The sequence below is a fragment of the Solanum dulcamara genome, chromosome 5 (genome assembly GCF_947179165.1).
Source record: "Solanum dulcamara chromosome 5, daSolDulc1.2, whole genome shotgun sequence".
Classification (NCBI taxonomy): domain Eukaryota; kingdom Viridiplantae; phylum Streptophyta; class Magnoliopsida; order Solanales; family Solanaceae; genus Solanum; species Solanum dulcamara.
In genome coordinates, this window is record NC_077241.1 from 78,212,777 (window position 1) to 78,235,684 (window position 22,908).

The 22,908-nt window shown below is 34.4% G+C and overlaps 3 protein-coding genes across 5 annotated transcripts; 1 reads left to right on the plus strand and 2 right to left on the minus strand.

The window, feature by feature from the left end:
* Positions 1-757: 757 nt before the first annotated feature.
* On the minus strand, positions 758-8,616 carry LOC129890099 (2-C-methyl-D-erythritol 2,4-cyclodiphosphate synthase, chloroplastic). The gene is made up of 3 exons (XM_055965634.1): positions 8,198-8,616; positions 6,407-6,537; positions 758-1,151 (listed from the first exon to the last, which is right to left on the minus strand). Exons 1-3 carry the CDS (start codon positions 8,514-8,516, stop codon positions 918-920), a joined length of 684 nt encoding a protein of 227 aa, XP_055821609.1. The 5' UTR covers positions 8,517-8,616; the 3' UTR covers positions 758-917.
* Positions 8,617-13,710: 5,094 nt separating this feature from the next.
* LOC129890102 (G-patch domain-containing protein 1) lies at positions 13,711-18,905 on the plus strand. Its single transcript, XM_055965638.1, has 11 exons — positions 13,711-13,912; positions 15,170-15,254; positions 15,421-15,497; positions 15,592-15,619; positions 15,702-15,783; positions 15,882-15,948; positions 16,466-16,550; positions 17,013-17,194; positions 17,996-18,223; positions 18,310-18,423; positions 18,544-18,905. The coding sequence occupies exons 1-11, from the start codon at positions 13,835-13,837 to the stop codon at positions 18,595-18,597; spliced, it is 1,080 nt and encodes a 359-aa protein (XP_055821613.1). The 5' UTR covers positions 13,711-13,834; the 3' UTR covers positions 18,598-18,905.
* Positions 18,906-19,180: 275 nt separating this feature from the next.
* On the minus strand, positions 19,181-22,371 carry LOC129890100 (meiotic recombination protein SPO11-2). Of its 3 annotated transcripts, none has more exons than XM_055965636.1 (11): positions 22,143-22,371; positions 21,863-21,946; positions 21,355-21,484; positions 21,139-21,276; positions 20,954-21,042; positions 20,351-20,479; positions 20,187-20,281; positions 19,990-20,052; positions 19,830-19,906; positions 19,609-19,739; positions 19,181-19,522 (listed from the first exon to the last, which is right to left on the minus strand). In XM_055965636.1, the coding sequence occupies exons 1-11, from the start codon at positions 22,218-22,220 to the stop codon at positions 19,469-19,471; spliced, it is 1,068 nt and encodes a 355-aa protein (XP_055821611.1). In that variant the 5' UTR covers positions 22,221-22,371; the 3' UTR covers positions 19,181-19,468. The 3 variants fall into 3 exon arrangements, with proteins under 3 accessions (XP_055821611.1, XP_055821610.1, XP_055821612.1); XM_055965635.1 differs by having other exon boundaries at positions 19,181-19,527; XM_055965637.1 differs by lacking the exon at positions 21,863-21,946 and having other exon boundaries at positions 19,181-19,527.
* Between the last annotated feature and the right edge of the window lie 537 nt (positions 22,372-22,908).

Consider the following 22,908-nt stretch of genomic DNA (forward strand, 5'->3'; position numbering starts at 1 on the left):
CCATTCAAGAATTAAGATCCTTGGTGTGAATGATTTTTCAATTATCTATTTATCATTTTAAATGTTTTTGTTTGTTTGGGTTGATGTGATTAGGGAAAAGTCCAAACAAAAGGTAAAAGAAGAGAACAAGACCCTTTTTTTTTTTTTTGAACAAAGACCATATAGTATGCAGAAAAGAAACTAGAAACTAGGATTGAATGGTAGTCTTTCAATTTTGTTGAACAAATTTAAGGTTGTATTGTCCTTCAATACAAATTTCTGACTGTGAAAATGCTGGAACTTATACTAATGTAGAATGTGGAATTTAGCCCAGCCAATAATAAACAGATGACAAGAATGGAAAATTTTAATATTTTTATATTGATCAAACAAATTGACTGAACCTTCAAAGAAACTGATGAAATATCAGTGCATATTTACAAGAGTTGGAACCTCAGGCTGAAATATCTTGGAACTTTGAAACTGAACTGTGACAATCTTCATTTTGAGCTTAAGTCTATCGGAAAAACTCTCTACCCTACAAAGATAGGGGTAAAATCTACATACGTCCACCCTCCCTAGATCGATCTCACTTGTGAAACTATACTGATATATTATCGTCGTTGTAATCTTATTAACTTAAATTAATTCTAACAAATGTAAATAATAATGTTACTATCAGATGTTCGTCGTGAACTTAAAGGCTTTGTCTTGTAACAATACTACACACCATCAACAGTATGCCTTCAGGAAAATTAATAAGGTGATGAAAGGAGGATACTGAAATGGCAGGGAATTCCAATTTCTGGGATATCATGTTTTGACTATAAAGTTCTGAAAATATCCATGACCAAGAAGACCAACATGATGTGCTCTCTAAATGACTAGTAAATGCTACAGTACACATTTTATACAACAAAATCGACCAACTCTATTCACTATTTCTTCATAAGTAGAACAACAGTATGAGCCGCAATACTCCTGTTCTCACCAAGACTGTCAACTCTCTCATGAGTCTTTGCTTTCAGGTTTACAACAGAAGGATCAGCACCAAGCAGCTTACACAAGTTGGCTCTAATAGACTCCTTGTGTGGGCTCACTTTTGGTCTTTGTAAAATCAAAGTGGCGTCTAAGTTTCCCAATTCATAACCTGCTTCATGCATTAGACGCACCTGGACATTAACCATAAAGCATGGACAAGTTAGATCATCTACTAATTCAAGTGCAATTTAGTACTACCATAACTGGTGATGAAAAATGAAATTTTGTACGAAAGGAAAATAGTGAACTCCTATTGACATATTAAAGAAGGCAATAGGAAGAATAGTGGTTATTCAAAATCTTCTAAAATGCTTTGCAGTTAGTTTTTTACGATACGCTCACTCAAGTAGGGAAGAACAATTTCATCTTAATCTTTGGTTATGGTCTCATGTTACTTACCATGGACAAATTTCTACGTCAAGATTTGATTGCTAGAGCCTTTTTAGTAAAAATATCTAGTCATTCTATTGTTTGTTCTCGGTTTGAACTAGTTCTTGAATTATAAGCACATATCTAATTAATTCTCACTTCTTTCTCCTATAGTGTTTAGGTGTAATTGTTCCGCGTTCAGTACAATCTTCTATTCAGAGGTCCAAGCGACAACGGGCGATAAGCCTTAGCTACAATTGTTAGTTGTCTCATGCAATTCATTATCAAGGAAAAACTATTTTGTTCATTTTCAGCAATCTCACCTAACATCTATCACTATCATGTAATCTCCTACCAAACAAGCTAATTGATTCCCCTAAACTGGAAGTGTTAATATTACTATCTTACTAATTAGGTGCAGACAATCCAATTCAACTCTTACATATCCGGATGACAAAGCAGACTACTATAAAAAATAGTCTCTGTGTGGGGCTTGCAAATCTTCAATTTGAATGGGAAGAAACTTCATTTGCACATATCGGCATCAGTTATGTTAATCGAATAAACAAAAAATGGAACCTAGCTTATGCAGAATACAAAACTAAGTGCGAAAACTATTTACTGTAAGCCACATTACTATCTCAATTCATTTACTACTTGCGATTTTCTCATTCTTCACTCAAAAGAAACCAGAAAACTTGTCAGTTGTCAAAAAGCGAAACCAGAACATTTGTCAATATATGACATATTATCAATAAAATCAACAACTCTCCAGGCTGTGAGAGTGCATAAAATAAGGCTCTACTACACATCATGCTGGTATCCACTATTCTACCTGTTTATGCCATGTTTCAAGCAAAGAAAACAGAGGTTGACATAGGAGGCAGGTAGATCAAACACAGGGAGAGGGCCAACCATAAACCCCCACTGCATATTATTTCCTTGAGTTGTTGAATTCTTTAAAACTTGTGATGAGTTGTATCCGCATACATACATTATCTATTTGTGTGGTTTGTATGCAAGTAAGTTGTTTATGATGTGACTGACTTCATAAGAAAAAAGTTGTATATGATGTGACTGATACGGCAACAAACATGTGAGTTTAGCCATCATTAGAGGAATAAGGTGAAATTCCTTCAAACTATCCATCAATTATCCAAAACAACTAACTACACAACACAGAAAAGAGAAATGAATTACAAAATCCATGGAGGAAAAGGGTGAAAAGAGAAGGGGAAAGAAAGGCCTCAGGACAAGAATCTTTAGCCATTCTCTTCTCCAGTTCTGAAAGAGTCAAAAGCAAAGACAAATCAACTCAACGAATGAGTAGGTTGTGCTGGTCTGGAATTCCATCCTTGAGAAGATGTTGAGATTGTAAGAACAAAGTAGGACTTGGCTGATAAAGTATGGATAGAGAATATAGAATGTAGAAAATTCAGATATTTAGGCTGTCTTCTAACAGGTAGGTATCATAGCATAACACATAAAATCAAAGATAATAAGAATGAGATAGAGGAGTACTATGGAAGTGCCACGCGATTGGGAGATACGGAACAAAATGAAAGGCAAGTTCTACAGAACATTTATGAGAGCACTAGTGTTTATAAAAGAGAAAATATCGGCATCCAATACCCACAACATATTCCACAAGTATGTAAATTAAGAGGGATGTGTGGTCATACAAGATATAACTCGATTACAAATGACCGCACCCGACAACGGGTGCAAAGTAGTACGGGGTGAGGATGATTTGGCAATGTCCTAGGATGAGAGAAGGTAGTCTGAGATGATTTGGCAATGTCCTAGTTATACCTACATATGCACTGGCCATAAGTGTGATAAAATAAGGATTGAGGGTGATAAAATTGAATGAGGTAGACCAAAAACCACAATGATTGAAATTGTTTAAAAAGACCTACAATCTTATGGAACTAATGCAAATTAAGCTAAGATCAAAACACAATGGAAACAAAGGATCCATCTAGACAATATCAACTATTGAGATTACCACTTAGATGCTATTGTTACACTTACCACAGGGGTCTGGTGTTTATTGGGGGTCCTTGTATTAGAATGAGACTTGTATGTTCGTGCAGAGATAAGTGTTAGATATTAAACAACACTAATTCTACAGAACCCTTAATTAGCCTTACTTGATCAGCAACAAGCAACCACTTGATCATAGCGTATACAACAAAAGAAAGAAAGATGGAAATAGAACAAAAAAGGGATATTATCAGAGATAAGACACAGAAAAGGAGAAGAAAAAGAAGAGAATATATGAAATTTACTGCTGCTAAGCATGTGTTGCAGACATTGATTGATCAACAAAGGTAGTTAAATAGTTCTCAGGCAAATAGAGATGAATCAAAGATAAGGGGACTGAGGAAAAGCATTGAGTCGAGGACTTCTTTTCATAATCGAGAAATCCCCCAAGGGACAGTGGCTCATGGTTCAAAATTCGGTGGATACTTGGCTTGCCGCTCATCTTTTTCCATATAATACCAGGCTTTTGTCCGCAGCAGGATTCAAACCCTATCACGTGTTGTGCTCTTACCATTGGACTAAAGACCGAAGGACATAATCACATACAGGGGAACACAACACCACAGGACAAAAAGTTTCTGTCTCTAGCCATAACTACTGTAGCGTACATTATATCATGCAATCTTTACTTGAAGAAACAAGTCACAACTTACAACGAATCAAGTCATGATGAGACATTATAAGGCTGAAAGAATACACTGGATAAGACTTGTTGGTCGTACCTCCTTAGGCAAGCAGCCATAACATCTTTACTGAAGAGGCATATTTCCATCCCTTTACATCATCAAAGGAAGATGAGGGACGTTACAATTACCTACACATTCAAGCATTCCAGAGATGAGACTTAACCCAGACCTTCAAGATACGCCAATGGAAAGATTAACATTTTCTTAGCTAACCGCACTTCTACTGTTGATTTTTGCTCTAACTTGATGTCTCCCTTCTATAAAATAAAGATCGAAAAAGAGGATAGCGGATGAGAAGCTAGTTGATTGCCCCTTCCACTCGGCCTTTCCTCATTGTACGAGTGTGGTCGTATAGATTTTTTTGCCAGGTTTCAATCAATCATGATTGCAAGCTGGAGCTGTCATAGCTTGTGGCTATAGGAGTAGGTGGGTTCATCAAACATTAAAATGAGGATAATGAACGTTCTGCCTCCAAAGTGGGTTCAAGCAAGTCTATATCATATCTAATCATTGTGTAACTTTGAAAAAGAAAAAGATAGCAAGTTACATAAGTTACACAAGTTACTATGTGTTTTCAGATTTACAAGAACACCTATTTGTTATCTCCTCAGGTGAATTGAGACAGATGCATGGTTTGACTATTCACTCTTTATGCTACCACGCAGCAATGAGGAGCCAGTTGGTTGTTGAATGTGCTCTAGTGAAGCACCAGATTGTTGGTAAGGAGGGTGAGTTGGCAAGGAGCTTGCACGTGTCAAGTACCTACTTTGGCCTTTCTGGAATGTGGTCAAAAGAGCTTTAAGCTCTTGAGGAAGATTCTTATCGTTGACACTAGTCTTCTCACTACCTTCTAGAAATCTCATCAAAAGATGAATTAGCGAATAAACCTCAACTAGATGCACGAGGAATCAATGGTTTAAGAACATAGAACGAAGGAAATGCTGATAGGTCTCCTTGAAGAATAAAGTTAAACTAAAAAACAACAGGTAAGAGTCGGAGCAATTTCAATTTGCACTCTCTAGTATGAATTTGAGTTATTTGAATCGATAGATACAATAAGGACTAGGAAGAGGCATTTTTCCAACCACAGATGAACAAGGTACCTGACAGCTAGGAGAAGGTTCTCTATCAACTAACTCGCAGTCAACCCGAAATCGTACATTCCCCAACCATAAGGGACCCCATTCATTCCTCCACAAGAATCGCCCGCAACAGTATCTCTTACTAAGCAAGAATACCTTCATTAGACCTTATTAGAGGATGAACCTTCATTGAATAATATTTACCTATATCTTAATCTCGTCTTTTTACAATCTTAATAATACTACAGTCTTTATCTATATTTACAAGAATAATTTCTAGCAACAGTTATAGCCTATTTCCTTCCAAGAAAGCCATGATTAGGTGGTGCACAGTTAGAGCATACATGGATTAGAAGCATAAACGACAAGCTTATTTACTTTCCAGCAGCTAAGTTTTTTCTGCATATGCTGCTAAAGTGAGGAAAGTTTGTCCGCCTCGCAGAGATGTCATTGGATCTACCAATCACCAATCACAATAGGGCACAAAACAGGGAGTCTCATGAAGAAGAATACTGCTTTTGTGGCTAAATTTACCGAGATGATAGTTTATTTTCCATTGTGATTTATATTCCTCTCTATCCATATTTCCTCACCGTGCGGCGCTCTTATTTATTCTTGCTTATACGAACTGTCTATTTAGCTCCATTCAATTCACCTGGGTGTAAATATTAGAGAATGGACTTTCTCAAGTCCCAAGACCAGAAAGCAAATATAAATGAAGGTTCAAACAGCGCATTGGCAATTCAACCTAGGACTGTTGGCAAAGGTGATAACTGGTGGAAGTTAAGTAAAGCTGGTTGATTCAAGCATTGACTTGCACAGTGTAAACTTACCAAACCACTCATAACTTCAACCCAGTTCCTTAATCTACTCATCTTCACACAAGAAAAGCATATTTATCTAGTCCTATTTGACTTTTTGGTCCCTCACTAAACCTGAAAACCAAGTTTGACCACATCTAATATTGTGAACTAATTGTTAGTTATGACACTCAAGGCATGACGCTATCAACGAGAGAACTGTTATTATGCACGGATCAATATTGACTGCCAGCAAGGACACGTAACCATGATTTTACTGTAAAGACAAGTAAGGACACATCTGAACAGCAAGGACAAGTAGCCATGATTTTACACTGAGAAGCTCAGAGTCCATGTTGAACTCAATCAACAAAAAGAAAAATAAAGAAGAGCATCGACTTACAGCTTCTTCCATGAACACCGAAGAAGGCGCACCCTTCCATTTAGGATCAGTGTCCGGGAAAATCTGACCAATATCAGGAAGCCCCAGAGCTCCCAAAATGGCATCAACAACACAATGAAGCAGAACGTCACCTAAAAGAATAAATTCAAAATACAAAAAAAGAAAATTAATCTCTTAAACAACAGAGACGAGTCTTTATGAGCTTACATATGGTCTGAAGTAAGTATATCCTCTATCCCAAAAAATAAGGGAAAAGGTCCAAATTTACTTTTCTACTATAACAAATATCTTAATTTTACCATTTGTTGTACTATGAAACCATTTATTCCCTTACCATTAGCAAATTGTCACGTTTTTTCCCTTGACTTTAACGAAACTCCAGTGAGGATAGGGTGGATTCCAGGTGTCGGTGTCAACATACTTGACAAAAGATGTCCAAAATTACCACTCTAATCTACTGTTCAAATTACTCGTTGTCATACTTCAGGTCGGAAGTTTGTTGGATTCAAGGGAAAAAATGAGACGATTTATTAAAGACAAGAGTATGAATGTCTTCATAGAATAATAGAGAGTAAATTTCAGATATTTCGTAAAAATAGAGTGGTATATTTACCCTTTTTCCCGAAAAGAATGGAGAATTCGAGCATCATACATCTAAGTTTTGATGTGAATTTGTACATTTCTTAAGCTTCTCCAAATAAAATCCACATATTTGAAAACTGCTTACTACAACTGACAATTATTTTTAGTATAATTTACATTGTTTAAAAATTATTTCAAGTAACTGTAATCAGGAAATACATATGGTAAGATCGCCAAACAAATTAGACGTCACTAGTTTCTTAATCTTGTCAAGATAAAAAATGGCACACAAACCACAGAGAAAATATATAAACCTGGATTTTTTTAAGAATGAAAATACTTAAAATTTTGCATTACAAATTATAATCAAATAAAATTTCTGTAATGCTCAACCTAAACAATAAAAGAGTCAAACAAATTGGAGATCATGACCATTAATCTTCTTAAAATACAATTCATATATTTGGAAACTGCACAAAACACTATTACAAATCATACTACTTGTTATAATTAGAAATAACTTCTAAAAATGCCTAAAAACATAGTACTGTCATTGTTTTAATTTGTTTATCTTACTTTCTTTTTTAGTCCATTTCAAGAAGAATGTTTCTTCCTTTTTTTTGGCTAATTCTTTAATTCTAACTTTCAATGTGACATGTTTAAGACCACAAGATTAAAAGGACTGCATATGAATCAGGCACTCTTAAGTCTTTAACCCCTGAACTTCCCTCCTAGAGGCGCGTGTGTAATCTCATATATTCGCCTATTCTCCAAGAGAATTCTGATTTATCGTCACGAAGGCGAAATAATAAATTCATCATTCCACTACACTCATTCAAGAACTCGAGAATGAACTAATGCCATATTCAGGTATCTTGACTGAATTCCCGCAGATGGTATTTTCCATCGAAAATCATTGCTGTGTTTTCGGTATCGTTGAATAAAATGCAACCGAAATGACTTACTAACATGTCTTTAATTTAAGACCACAAGATACAAGTGTCTTTTAAATTCCGTGCTAAGTCAAAACCAGACAACCATATTGAAATGCAAGGGAGTAATTAACATATAAACATTGTTCAATCCTCCATATATGAATATTGCAAACAGAATCACCAAAGTACCCATTTTTATAATTAAACAATTGTTCGAAAAATTAGTGAAAGAATAGCCTTTGCCAAAAATGAGTATGAGTTAAGTCAAAATTACCATCAGAGTGAGCTTCACAGCCTCTATCATGGGGAATACTAATCCCACCAATAATCAAAGGATACCCAGGTTCCAATCGATGAAGGTCAAATCCATGGCCGACTCTAAAAGGAAGAGACTTCGATGGAGTGGAATTAGAATTAGATGTTTGTGTTTCAGCTTCAATTGCAGCTGTAGAAGAAACAACCAAATTCCTCGTGGGTTTGTGGGTCAATTGGGGGAAAAGAGGATTTGAAGAGTGGGAAGAAAAGGGCTTTTGCTTTGAGATGAGTTTAGTTGGAATTGGAGTTGAAAAAAATAGTGAAGACGCCATAGCCATAGGAATCGGAGAACAGTTTGGCTGAAAAAATTGTGTAAATTGATGGGGATTATTCCACTTGTATGTTAGTATAGCATGAGTGTTAGGTACTTTTGGATCCTTTTCAAATCTTTACAAAAATATTGCAACCAGACATATTTGATTCAATTTTATTTTTAAATATGTGTTTTTGTCAAAAACATCATTTTTCAAATAAATATATTATTTATTTTCTTTTTGAACGCATTTTTTTCTAATAATATTTGTTTTATTAGCAAATATTTAATCTACTTCAATTAGAAAAAAAAATAAAAAATAAAAATATTTCTTATTTTATTATAATTAATTTTTATAGTTATTTGAATAAAAATTAATGATAGCTTTATTATGATCTGATATATATGACATATATTATTCGTTAAAACAAGAGTACATGAAATTATTCTATTTTAATTGATAAAATGAGATTACGAAGAATAAAATAATTTCCTCCATTTTTATTCCTTAAAGTGGTTTAAAAAGAAAGAAAACAAGAATAGAGTTCCTTAAAAGTAATATTTTTTACAATGAGCAAGATTTGTTTTTTTCTAAAAAAAATACATATATATTCGGAAAAGGATATTTTTGACCTATTTTATAACAATAGAGACATTTTTGGATCAAATATTGATGGCAAGGCATTTTTGGACCAAATTATGAATGGATGACATTTTTGTTCATTTCAAATAGTTTAAGGACATTTTTGACTCTTTTCTCTTAAATTAACTATGTAAAATACAGTAAAACCTTGCTAAATTAACATATGTGGGACTATAAAATATTTTTACAATAAAACCTCACTAAATACATAAAACATTATGAAAGTACAAAATAGTTCATTCCACATGCACTCAAAAAGATTTGCAGTCGTGGTTACACCGAAACTTTTGGATGCAATAAGAAAAGTTAGATATGAACTTTACCTAGATTTAAATTTTAACAAAAAAATAATAAATTGGAATCATATTTCACAAAATTGTTTTAGATATATTTGTATTTTTAAAGAATTATTAATTTATAATATTAATGGTATTATATATTTATATAGGCTATTCTGAAAATATATTATCTTATTATCTTATCGAAATGAGTGATTTTTTCCATTGGACCAAGTCGGGATCAGAGGAAAATATTATCTTAGAAAGATTATTAATTTATCGAGTATTAATTAAGTGACGTTTTACTGTATATCCATTGCCACCACCAACCCACTTCTGTATCCGTCGCCACCTCTATCATCACTACCACCGGCCACTACAGTCAATTCCTACTACCAACAAACTCCTCCATCACAATTAGCACTGAGTTCAACTACCACCATACATTCTTCGATCACTATCATCGCCACCGCCACTTCCACTGCTACTATTAGCCATTACCACCACTGTGGTCAATTTCTACTACCAACAATCTCCATCATAATAACTATCATCGCCGTCAACTACCACAAACATATTATCAATCACTACACATTCTTTAGTCACCACCATTAATACCACCAACTACTAACATCAATCAACTTCACCATTACAACCACCAACACCATTATCAATCGCCATCATTATGACAATCGCCACAATACCTATCACCTCCACCGTCATAACTATCACCACCATCATACTAGCCACTAACAACAATTATTACCATTACTACCATCACTACAAACTATTTGTACCATCAGTAGCAAGCATACGTATTTTTTTAATGAAAAATAATAATTTACTTTTATTAATTTTTGTTTAAATTGTATTTTTATTATGTACATATAAATAAATTATGTACATTCAAATATTGAAAAACAAACAGTCTTAATTATTCCGTGTTCAAATCTGAATTCAGATTCAGATGTTTAAATCTTAATAAAAACATATGAGGTTTTAGTGTCTTGAAATGTTTGACAGGAAGAAACCATGTATAGGTTCATCTCTTGTTGGAAGATTATTAACGCAATCTTCTTTTGGCTTACGAGATAAGGTTCCATGTCCCTCTCACTTTTGTAATTGTTTGTTCAATAATATAGACATGGTAGGGTCCAAGCCTACCCCAAAACCAAAGGGTTACCATAAAAATCAAGAGATAAAACTTAATTTGGGGCTAACAAAAAAAGAATACACGAATTCTAATCCTATGTAAACTGGAATTTACTTTATGCAAAGGAAGCTAATAAAGCGAGTTTATAAGTCGTGGACATGAAAAAAAGTGTTCCTATATAATTCTGTCTATTAGCTAGCTATATGTAAAATAAATTAAAAAAAATAACAATTAGATCTTAGATATATGGAAAGTCATAGAATAGGGAGCAATTAAGGGGTGAATGAAGGGACCTCCTAATCCTCATTGCATTGGGTTTCCTTGTTGACTCCGAACTTGATTAGGACTAGGAGTTTAATTTCACTTATATATATATATATATATATATATATATATATATATATATATATATATTGGGACGAAGGGGAGCCTTGGAGTAACTAGTAAAGTTGCTGCCATATAACCAGGAGGTCACGGGTTCAAGCCTTGGAAACAGCCTTTGGCAGAAATGCAAGGTAAGACTGCGTACAACAGACCCTTGTGATAGCGGGAGCTTTAGTGCACCGGGCTGCCCTTATATATATTGTGACCATTGGATGGTAACAATGCTTAGCTCTCGTCTAAACAAAAGGTCGAGACCATGGAACAACTTAATAAAAAAAGCAACAGATGTTATTCTTATATTCCACAAGAAATCATCACTGAGATACTCATTAGGTCCCCTGCGAAGTCTCTCTTATGATTTAAGTGTGTATCGAAATTGTGATTTTCCGAGATCTCAGAGCCCTGATTTTGCAAAAAATCATGTAGAAGTTTCAAATAAGAACAAAATACCTTCAATTATGGACTTGTTTCTGCGGTTGCCAATTTGTCGTATAGGTGTTGTGTGGACCAAGTAGAATGTAATTCCCCTTGAGTGTAAGTTTATTAATTGGGGTTGTTGTAACGGATGGATTTGCCTCTCAGAAGAAGGTGATAGGAAGCCAGTTTTGTGGAATCCATCAACAAGGAAAGTAGAGGGTACCAGATATTCACCGGCCTACATTGAGATGAGTAATGTATACAGAGGTTTCAGGATGTCAGCGCCTACAACTATCTATGGATTCGGATAGAATGAATTTACAGACGACTATAAAGTGATAGAAATAGTTGATCCAAGAACGAAATCCATTATAAGCATTTATAGTTTAAGGAATAATTATTGCAAGAGATTACTTGACTGTCCAAAAGCACTTGATTACTATTCGTTTCTGCTGAATGGAGCTCTTCACTGTAAGGCTGACCATAAGCACTTGGGGATAAGCAATGATTCTGATACTAGTAGTATTTTCTAGATAAACCTGCAGTCAAGAAGATGATAAGACGACGACATATGGAGAGTTGGATTTCCCTCAACATACTAGTAAAAAAAACATGCTAACAAGAATAGGGGTACTAAAGGACTGTCTGTGTGCTTCTTTCAACTAATTCTATGATCGAGTGGACATTTGGATCATGAAGGAATATGGTGTCAACAAATTAACAACAGCCCAGTGAAATCCCACGACGTGGGATCTGTGGTATAAATTTGTGTCCGTTCCCCACATGATGAACAATGTCAAGAGGTTTACCAGGCATGTGTACATTCAACGGCAAACCACACCACCCATATGGTTGTTCGAGAATGGTGAAATTCTACTCCTTCACGAGGGTGAAATGGTGTGTTACAATCCAAAGAACAATACGTTCAAATGCTGCTTCCCGCGTTCTGATCAATTGGGGAAATCCTATAATCATAATCTTTATGAACGGCCAGAATGCTACGTGGAAAGCCTTATCACCCTTGATTAATATAACCACCACAAAAACAAGCAGTTTTTAATATTCAAACTCTATTTATTCTATTTTTTAGCATATAGAGTTTAAACATTAGCTGTTTCTTGTTAAGGCAAGTCTATCCAATTTTTAGCTGTCAAAGTTTGTTCTATTATAAAACTAAAGCTTATTTTGTGTATGGCTCATTTGTTCTCACTTTGACAGTTGAATGCTAAATATCGTAGCAGTTGTGATGTCAAGAAAACTTCCACTACATATACATCTCGGAAGTCCTCAAATCATCTACTATGTCCATGTTAAAAGGGGTAAAAACCATTGATTTTGGTATCTTGTCTCTCATAAGAAAAGTCCTAAAAAAAATAGTATTTATTTAATTCATTCGACAAAATTACCGTCTGAACATAACAAAATTAAAAAATCTTATATTTTGATAACTAAATAGAAAAAATATATATATTTCTTTTCATGTATCACATAATAATTTTATTTTTCAAATTTCACTACCCAAATATATTTCAAATAAGTTCAAATTTGAAATCACGCATCACGAAAAAACAAATTTTAATAATTAATTTATCAAAATAACAACAAATCTAACTAACCCACTTAACATTCTTTTATTTTCCACTTATGTCTGCGCTCAAATATATATGATTGGAACACATGTTAAAAATACCTAAATTTCAGGTGTGTGCATCTGAAAGTAGAAACAAAAATAAAGAGACGAAAAAAATTCTATTTTTTTACCTGAAAATTATCTAACATTGGTATTCGTACAAAAAAGGCCAACATACTACACATATTAATTAAATAGGACGACCAAAATAGGACCAGTGTTATTGGGTCAATTTTCAGCATGCAATTTTAAATTGGGAAACTTACCTAAATATACCATATTTAGAAAATATTTATCACTATAGCTATATAATTTTAATACATGTATAATTCACTTTTAATATATAATGCAGATTTTTTTACCAAAACAAGCCTAATAAATTTTAAGACACTTATAATATAATCATATTACATGCAAAATTACTTTTATACATAGTATTGCATGCATAATATCAAAACAAGTATAATAGATTTGTAATGCATATATATTATATATATAATTCAATTTTAACATATAGTATAATTTTTATAAATAATAAATATTTTCTAAATATAATTTATCTAGGTAATAAATAAAAAATATATTTAAAAGCATTAAATAGTTTATAAAAGAAGCTCAAAAAGTGATTATCCCTTTCAAATTTGGGCCTACTTCATAGGCCTCTACAACCAAACATTCAGCTTTGGCCCATCTAAACTGCTTGCTCTAAAACCCTTTCGTTCTTCCCTTTTGTTCCCCAACCCTCTCCTCCCCTCTCCTAATCGAAACTCCTTTTTCTGTAAGATTAGAGAGGAAGAGAGCGTTGCAAATAGACGATTTTGACCTCTGATCGTTGGCTATGGCGGCGCCGGAAGCTCCCGTTTGCTATGTCGGAGTTGCCAGGAAGTCCGCCGCCTTCCGTCTCATGAAACAAATGGTTCTCAATTTTCTTTCTATTTTCATATACGCTTTTAAATGCTCATATTTGTATGAATGAACTGAATTGAATTGCTTAACTTGATTTTTTTTTGGTTTTTCTGATTTGATCCATCTCATTTGAGTTCAAATTTGATAATTTTGCATATTCGTGTAATAATTTATTTTGTATGCAAAATGAATTACATAAAGATGTAGAAATTTAAATATCAAATTGAAATAAGTTATAGATTTTTACACTCTGTCTGCATAGCAATGTTAAAGCTCGAGTCTTTTAAATTTATTTAATTTCCATGAATTGTGTGATTATTAGAAGTGAAGGATATCAAACGAGTGGTGCTGAGCTTTTGATTTTGAGACTTACTACATTATGATGTATATTTTGATTCGGGATGAACTGAGAGGTTTTCTGGTGCTGTGTATATTTGGTGGAGTTAATTGCATTAGGAGTACAAATCAAACCAAAACCCCTACCAAACCGACAAAAGACGAACTAGATTTGGTTCAGTCTGGTTCGATATTGGGTAAGAAAAGAACAAATCGAATGGACATATTGAATTTTTATATGTTTCTTAGAAACTTTATATAGGATTTTATATGAAAACATATGTCTAGAAATATTTGTGATTCTCTCATTGGATGCCTAATATAACTATATTGTACATCCATTTTTATATACTTTAACTAATGGTCAATCCAAGTGTCATTGAAATGCATCAATTTATGAGCTTTTTCATATTAATATTTCAAAATTTATTGAACTCTTGCATCTTTTTCGAATTTGATTGTATTATCGGTAATTTTTGAAATTAAACAAAGTGTATCAATTTTTAGGTTTTATGTTGAATTTTGTGTTTAATTATTAAAGTTTGCTTAAGTTTGAACGTGTACATCATTGAAAATTATTGTTAGACTAACAAAATAACTATATGTGTTTAATAGTACGTATGTTTATCAATTTGTTAACTACTGCTAAATATATATTGATTTACTAAAATTTTATCTATAACTCCAAAAATATAATACTGAAATAGTAATCATTGGACAAAAAAACGAGAAAACCGAACCAACCAAACCGTCCCATGTACACCCGTAATTGCAATGAACCAATGATGGAACTAGGAGCATGTATGGAATATAGTGATTAAATCTAATTTTTTTGTGTGTGTTTCTGCGTGTACTTGAGGGTTGCTAGTTAATGTGCAAACTTTCCATAGGTACATATATTTCTAATACGTATGAAATGCATGTTCAATAGGGATGGGAAGAAGGAGAAGGCCTAGGCAAGAACAAGCAAGGAATCAAAGGATATGTGAGAGTTCAGAACAAACAAGACACTGCAGGTTTTTTTTGACTTCCGTATCGCTTCTGTAGTAGTAATCTGCTCTGCTGTGTGGCTGCAGTAGGAATAAATAACAACTCTGCCTTCTCCTCTGTGTGTGTGTGGGGGGGGGGGGGAGGCTTTGAAAAATCGACACTTAGTAGTTTTTTTTTTGAATTTTGAAATAGGTATCGGTACGGAAAAGCCAAATGAATGGGCGTTTGACACTGCTCAGTTTGATAGCATACTTAAAAGATTGAAAGTGGTAACTCTCCTTTTTCAACTTTGAGTTTTAATTTAATTAGCAAGTTTGTTTCCAATATTCTATATGACTAATATTCATTTACGTTATTTGGCAGCAAACAGCTGAAACCAACAATGATGAAGGTACATTGAATCGGAAATCATTCTTAATTTATACTTATACCATTTCATTCTGCTGTATTAATTCTTTGGGTGTTTATAACAGTAAAAGAGAAAAATGACACGGCAACAGGAAATTCTAATGGCGAACAAGAGACTGTTCCTAAGGTTACTAGGCCTCAAGGAAGGTGAGCAAGCTAAAGTTAGTCTACGCTTCTTCACGTGTGGTAAGCTGGAGCCTGGAACACATTGTAATATCCAATTTTTTTATTTTTCTGTGCACCAGATATAAGAAAAGGGAGAGAGGAAAGCTTGTGCATGCATATTCATCTCAGGATCTTGAAGGAATTCTCGTAAGTTTACTTTTGCATGACAACTGTGTTTCCACTATATGGATACTGATAAGGGATATAACAAGCTCACCAGCAATTTACCCTTGATGTTATCTACGAGTGTATTTGGATGTTAATTTTATTATTGTGACAGACAATCAATAAACTAACTATTTTATAGGGTACTTGACCATTCAAAACCTGATTACTTCTTCCATAAAAACTAGGAATCCTGGCGATAATTGAAAATGTATTTGTTTTCTTTTAGATGAGTTACCATTCGTTTATTCAATGACATATGCAAATTGAACATTGTATCAGCACTCAGTATCTGTTCTACTTGGAGGATAGAGGTACTAGGGGAAAGAGTCGAGGTGTGATGAAGCTTGACGGAACCATTATTGTCTTATACAAATAAAAATGCAATCACTTGCTCATGTTTGAGCCTGATTTTGTCTCAAAGATTGTAATTCCTGCTCCTTTTGGCAATATCTTCAAAAATAAAAATTCTTCTCAGCCAAATTTGCATTTTATGTAGGTCAAAAAGACAAAGACTTCTCAGACAAATGATGATCAGAAGGTACCAGATACAGTGGAGACAATTATTGTTGCCGATGATTCAGGTAAGTTCTAGATATGTTATTTGCAGTTAGGCTGCCTGGGCCTCCTCTGATCTAATAGATGTTTTCTTGCTATGTTAGTTTCCAATCAAAATTATTGTATCAAGGCCCATAAACAATGTAGGAAGATTGTATTCTTTCATTGATTTGCTTTGTCTGGGTGATGGGAGTCTTTTTTGGTTGGTGGAAGGAGAGTTTGGAAATACGAATAGGTACCAATTTCTGTCTGACCTGGATTGCAGCTCCTGTTTCTGAATCATGTCTATACATACTTTTTTCATTTTCTTGCAGGGTGGTGGGATTGTTGTGGGGGTGGATGTTTGTAAGTGTGTGTTAATATGTGCATGAATGTATAATAAGGATGTGTTGATGTGAGATGAGGAATGGGTTTTAACACTAGTTGAACCCGGGTTGGGCTTACAGAGATAAGTGCTGATTGTTTACTAAAATTATTCTTTTTGCCAGGGAATGAAGATCAAGGGGTTCCACCGGAATGGTGGGGCTATAAAAATGGATTCGTCTCAGGAGGATTTCTTGGAAGTCAAGCTCGGAAAAAAAAGTCATCATCATCAGACAAGATGCTAGACTTCAGTGAGAGGACCACATTCCATGAGGATGATCAAGAAAATCTTTATAATCTTGTTCAAGTATGCTTTCCAACCATTTGAAGAAACATAGATTTTATGCTAATTGCTATAAATGAGTTGAACTGTCACTGTCCCCTCAACATAAGTATGACACTTCTAATGAAAGCTTTATCTTTACTAACTTCACCCGATACATCTATTTCTTCTCATAACTGTGATGCTGGCAAATATTATCAGGATCTGATTCCTTTCATAGTGTAATTGAAAAACTGTAAGATACATATGTCTAGGAGCCCATTTGGATGGGCTTTAAGTTGGTCAAAACCAACTTAAAGCTCCTTTTTAGCTTTTGGACGTGTTTGCCTAATACTAACTTTAAGCCATAAAGTTCTTAAAGTCGGTCAAAAATGAAAAGTTAGGATTCCTAACTTTTTTTTTCTAAGTGCTTAAAGTCATTTTCTTTGACCATGAAAATTATTTTTATATCCCTTATATTTTAATTAAATTCCCAAACTACCCTTTTAATTCTTTTAACCCTAAAATTCACATCATTTTCCTCATTTAAGCACTTTTATCCAAACACTCAACTGCTTATTTATAAAAATAACTTTCAGCACTTCAAAGTTTTAAAAGCATTTCATACATAAAAGTTACTTTTTTGAAGTTCATCCAAACGGGCTCTAGGTAACAAGTGAAGGTGCAAGGTGTGTACTGAATTATAGTTATTAGAAGGTTGCAGTTTTTTATTGGTTTGATATGAATATTTTCGAATTAGCTTTCTTGCTGATGTTTCTCTAGTGATGCATATTAGTATAAGAGAAGTTTATCAGTTAAGATAATGACAATGTCTTTCAACTGCAGAACACAGCCACAACTGGAAAACAAGGACTGGGTATAAAGGACCGGGCAAAGAAGGTTGCTGGGTGCTACTTTGAGGGGAAAAAGACGTCCTTTGATGATAGCGATGATGAAGATTCTTCTGAGTCAAACCCTCCCATGAAAGAAGAACATGAAGAAGTCAGTGACCTAGTCAAAATTGATGAACCAAAATTGAAGCTGAAGAAATTGTGTAAACGGCTGTTGAAACAGGTTTCCTTAGATTATTTTTGTCACGGGTTAAGTGATTTATCCGAATTCATGTCTTGACTTCCCTTTATTCATGTCTCACACTCCAGGCACCGGGGAACTTGTTAAAGCTGAAGCAACTTAAAGTGCTAATTGATGAACAATCATCAGATTTTTTCTGCAATTTCACTAAAAAAGAGTCGCTTGCGTTTTTGAAGTGCAAGGTAAAGTACCTCTGTTGCAATCTTGAAAGTCTTTTGACAGGAGATATCGTTCTCTGTCTTTGCAATCATCATTTTGGATTGCTCTTTTAGCATGCTGATTGTCTTGTCTCCTTGTATCAGCTTGAAGGCAGTGACAAGTTCGCAGTGGAGGGAAAGAGGGTGTCTCTTTCTTAAAGAAGGCTGAAGGAATTTCGCCTTTGCTGAGATTAGCTGTAACGAAATGTAGATGGCCACCGATACTAGGTTCACAGTAAATCAAGTTCATTTTGTTTTTGCTGAGATAGCAAGGAGCACAGCATTGCGTTTTTGGGAGTACAACATTTAGGCAGTCATTTCTTCACCCAGTGACCTGCCCTTTTTTTTTTTGGGTGATATTTGTCTGTTATAGGCCAAGGAATAGAGGTCAGTATAAGTTGTATTATGAACAGATGCACAATTATTCGATTGTTACACATTTATAATTTGTTATTTCACCAATGAAATGAGCAAGTTTCAACCCCCCTTTCCCCAGCCGAATGACCATATTTTTTCCTTTATTATTGGGTCTCCGGGTAGTCAACACGGCATGTCTCTATATGTTTGATTGTGTGAACTACCTTGAAGAGGCTCACCCAATCAGCACGGATCGTGTGAGCATTGTGCTGGAAATTGACACACAATCATAACCCTAGTCTGGACGTGTTAAGTTTATTTTGGGAGTGAGTTACTTTGTTAAGTTGGAGATTGCTTCTTTGCCCCGCTGGTAATCGAGTCAAACTTCATTCGAATACTCGAAACTTGTATCGCTCAATGTAAGACATCCTGGTGTTTTGGAGTGTACATATCATTGCATAAGTAAAAACCGTAATGGTTTCAATTTCTAATACAAATTGATTTTTAAATTCTGAACTTGCTGCATCGTCCGGATATCTTTCAATTCTGGAAAATGCAATATTTTCTCAGTACTTTTCTCAATGAGTGGGCGAATTATCAGAGGTAATTGGCTTGTACTATTTTTGTCGCAAGGAACTTCACCAAGTAATCATATCCATGACAATAAAGAGCTTCAATCTCTGCCCTTCGACCGCTCTGAACCATTGCAGCCACTTCTTCTTTGTAGCTATCCTGGTAAAAATCGGCAATCTAACATTTTTCAAACCAAATAATGGAGAAAGAATGACGTTTCTGCAATAACTGGAATTATACCTGCAGAATCTCTGATGACATCAAGCTTTTGGCAATCTGGAGATCTCGAGGTTTCAAAGGTACCAAACATTCTTCAGGTATAAGTTGATTAATATCATCCTTTCGCAGTCCTAGCCACTTGATATTGCAAGCTAAAAAAACATGTAGAGTAACACTCTTATAAGTGAAGTTATGATAACAAGGACATATGATTCAACATAACTTTTAATAGAAAAGAGCACCATATCTGTATGCTTCAAGTCCCATCCCTATGCTTCCAAACTTGAAGGTACAAAGAATTGCTAATCCAGCCGGATTCCTTAAAAATCACAATGTGAAGCTGCAAATAAGAACTTCGTTCTGCATCTAATGTGATGCAAACACTAGTGAATTCATTTATACCAGTCAACCAGCCCCAAGACTGGCAAATTTGGGAATGTCTGACACATTCGATGAAGCAGAAACCTGAATAAGTTTTTTGAGAATAGAATATGTTATGAGTTAATGAGTGAATGGACAATCTTCTAGCAGCTATTCTGTGAACTAGAATGTCAAAATAAAGGAGTTTTCTTTGAAGATTTTATAACCCTTCACCTCACCTAGTGGCAATATCAGGGAATCCTTTGGCAGTGATCAGAATGCATGGGATTTGATTGAATACACCATCCTCAGCCAGTCGTTGGAATATAGCATGCTAAAAAATGGAATTAGTTTTAGTTTCTTGCAAAATGATCGACTAAAGTTTCAAAAAGTGATAAAATACCTTTTCCACCATAATGATGTACCGTGCATCTGTTTCCATAGTTAAGTTTTCCAACAATTCCAGGTCTCCTGATATAGCATAACCCGAAGATCCACAAGTAGAGCAGTCAACAACTTCCTTGTCTGGCTCCTATCTCAGTGGTTTAAAGAAGCAAACTTCAGTCATATCCATATTTGGGAGAAAGAAATACCAAGTTCTAAATGTTGATAAAACTTCCTATTTCATATCCCTGATCAAGCTTTACATGGGAAACTTCAAGACTTGTACATGTAAGTATTTAGTTCCTTGAGTTTTAGGAAAAAATCATAATACAAAGAAAAATAGTTGATCATAGACGGCTACTAGCAGCTACATTTACTAACTATAGAAACTTGGAAATATTAAAAGTTTGACTAGGTTGGCTCATATTGAAATCAATCAATCAGCTGTGCCTCAATTATAAACTAGTTGAGATGGGCTATATGAATTCTCTATATTCATTTGTTATACAGGGCGTTCATTCCAATATGATAGATCATGTTACTGGCCAAGTCAAGCTGCTATGCGTTTGATTAAATTAAGTATAAACATCTGAAATTACAACTAAAGGGTTAAGATTAATACCTGCAATAATAAACGGCCTGCTATTGCCCCTCTGCTTGATGCCATTATTCCAAGGCTATAACGGCTGCAACGAAGCAGGGCTACCAAGTCTGTTCTCATAGAAGGTAATGAGACCCCGTTAATAAAATCAACCAAACACACAGATCATATTCATAAGTGATGAAGAAAGAAAAAACAACAATGACCTTGGATGGTCCTATTAACCTGCAATTGAGAAGTGAAATAATCTGGTGAATCACAGAGCAGCATATAGTATAGCTCTCTCTGTGTTACCCTCTTTTCCTGAACCAGAATTTGGTAGCACATCTCCATAACCTTCCAAACTTGATCACAAAAACATTGCCAGCATTATTGATTTGTCCAATAAGTAATTTGATGGTAAGAAACTTGTAGTCTTTTACCTCTTATGAATGACTTGGCACTATTCTCTCTCGTTAAAGATCGCGTGTAAAAAGAACTGGACAGGAAGATCCATGAATCACCGGTAAGTAACCCCCGGCTCACTCTGCTATTGCTGGAGTTCCTACTGATCTGTGTCACTCACATATGCCATATATATAAACTATCAACTATGCCTCTATTTGGCGTCTACTATATGAATCATCTATATCCATTTATGTTCAGGCCTAATTCATCCCAATACTGGTAAATCATTTGTTATTTGAGGTGACCGAGAGGTTCAAATATAAATCTCCCAAATTGCTAAATTTTATTCCAAATCTGCGTTTTTCTTTAATTTCTCTTCTGATATGAACAATAGGCATTCTGAACATTTAAGAAGGCATAAACACAATGGATTTATCAACTTTTTGGATTTCATTATGATGCTTACAGCACGCATATGTAGGCTAAAAGTGCAAATTATAATAGAATTTCGTTTCGAAAAGATGAAAAGGTAAAATTTCGAACCAGTGATAGAGCGGAAATTGACGGAGAGTTCGAACTTAGGGCTTTAAGAAAATTAAGGACCGCAACTTCGATTCGAGCTCGGACCTGAACAAATAAATCCAATTAGATGAGAAAACAAAAACATGCTGAAATAGCGAAACTGTTTGAATTTTGAATCTAACAGTTCAACTTTTCACATGGACTAAAAAATATCGATCCGATTTAAGTGAACTTCTAAATGAAGCAGTTCATACATTCTACACAGCTACAAATCTACGAATATCTTTTGACGGAGAGTTACCTGTGAAGGAGGAAGAATATCGGCGTAGCAGAGGTGTTGATCGGAGAAGAAAATGGTTGATCTGCAGAATTCTCCCATAGCTTCAAATGGCGGTAAATCTGCAATTTGAATTCGGAGGCTAACTATTTATATATGAGCTGAATTTATAGCATTTTACTTTGGGCTATGACAAACAAATTTAGGGCCGGCGATGGGACAGATTTCAGTCGATTTAATTTCACCGTTTGTCGTTTAAATGAGTTGATTTTAAATTTTTGCCCAATTGATCTTTAATTTTTGTTGCTAGAAATCGAACTTTAAAGACGTGGGGCATAACTTATGGAATATGATGATTCAAAAAATTAAATTTATGTCCCGTGAAAAAGTTATTTACGTTGACGAGTAAAAATTAAAAACCAACACAAATAGGGACAATATACAAATGACTTTTTTCAATCAAATAAAAATCAAGAAGACAACTTAAATAGCCATCTACCTAAAAATTTAAATTAAAATTGATAGCGAATTTATCATATGTGTAGAACTATATAAATATCGACTAGAAGTAAATAATGATTTCGTCCCAATTTTGCTCAAATTGAAATATTCTCCTACAATCAATTCGCTCATATAACTCATGAATTCTGAGGGAAATTATTCCAATTTATCTTTATTTTCCAAGTACAAGTGTATCATATAATATACGTATTAATAAGCAATTTATAATTCATACATCCTTCTTTTCCATTGTAAATAAATTCTTTAGTGAAGCAAAAGTCGAGTATTC

Bases quoted from the DNA above. Each gene is read 5' to 3' on its own strand.
- LOC129890100 (XM_055965635.1), bottom strand. From the start codon at position 22,220: ATGGGAGAATTCTGCAGATCAACCATTTTCTTCTCCGATCAACACCTC. The intron at 21,043-21,138 runs GTCATTGTTGTT...CTATGAGAACAG, and splicing joins GGTTAATAGGACCATCCAAG to ACTTGGTAGCCCTGCTTCGT. The intron at 19,528-19,608 runs GTATAATTCCAG...GATTTTTACCAG, and splicing joins TGTCATCAGAGATTCTGCAG to GATAGCTACAAAGAAGAAGT.
- LOC129890099 (XM_055965634.1), bottom strand. From the start codon at position 8,516: ATGGCTATGGCGTCTTCACTATTTTTTTCAACTCCAATTCCAACTAAA. The intron at 6,538-8,197 runs GTAATTTTGACT...TTATTCTTTTAG, and splicing joins CTGTGAAGCTCACTCTGATG to GTGACGTTCTGCTTCATTGT. The intron at 1,152-6,406 runs GTAAGTCGATGC...GTTAATGTCCAG, and splicing joins CGGTGTTCATGGAAGAAGCT to GTGCGTCTAATGCATGAAGC.
- LOC129890102 (XM_055965638.1), top strand. From the start codon at position 13,835: ATGGCGGCGCCGGAAGCTCCCGTTTGCTATGTCGGAGTTGCCAGGAAG. The intron at 18,224-18,309 runs GTTTCCTTAGAT...CTCACACTCCAG, and splicing joins GTAAACGGCTGTTGAAACAG to GCACCGGGGAACTTGTTAAA. The intron at 18,424-18,543 runs GTAAAGTACCTC...TCCTTGTATCAG, and splicing joins TTGCGTTTTTGAAGTGCAAG to CTTGAAGGCAGTGACAAGTT.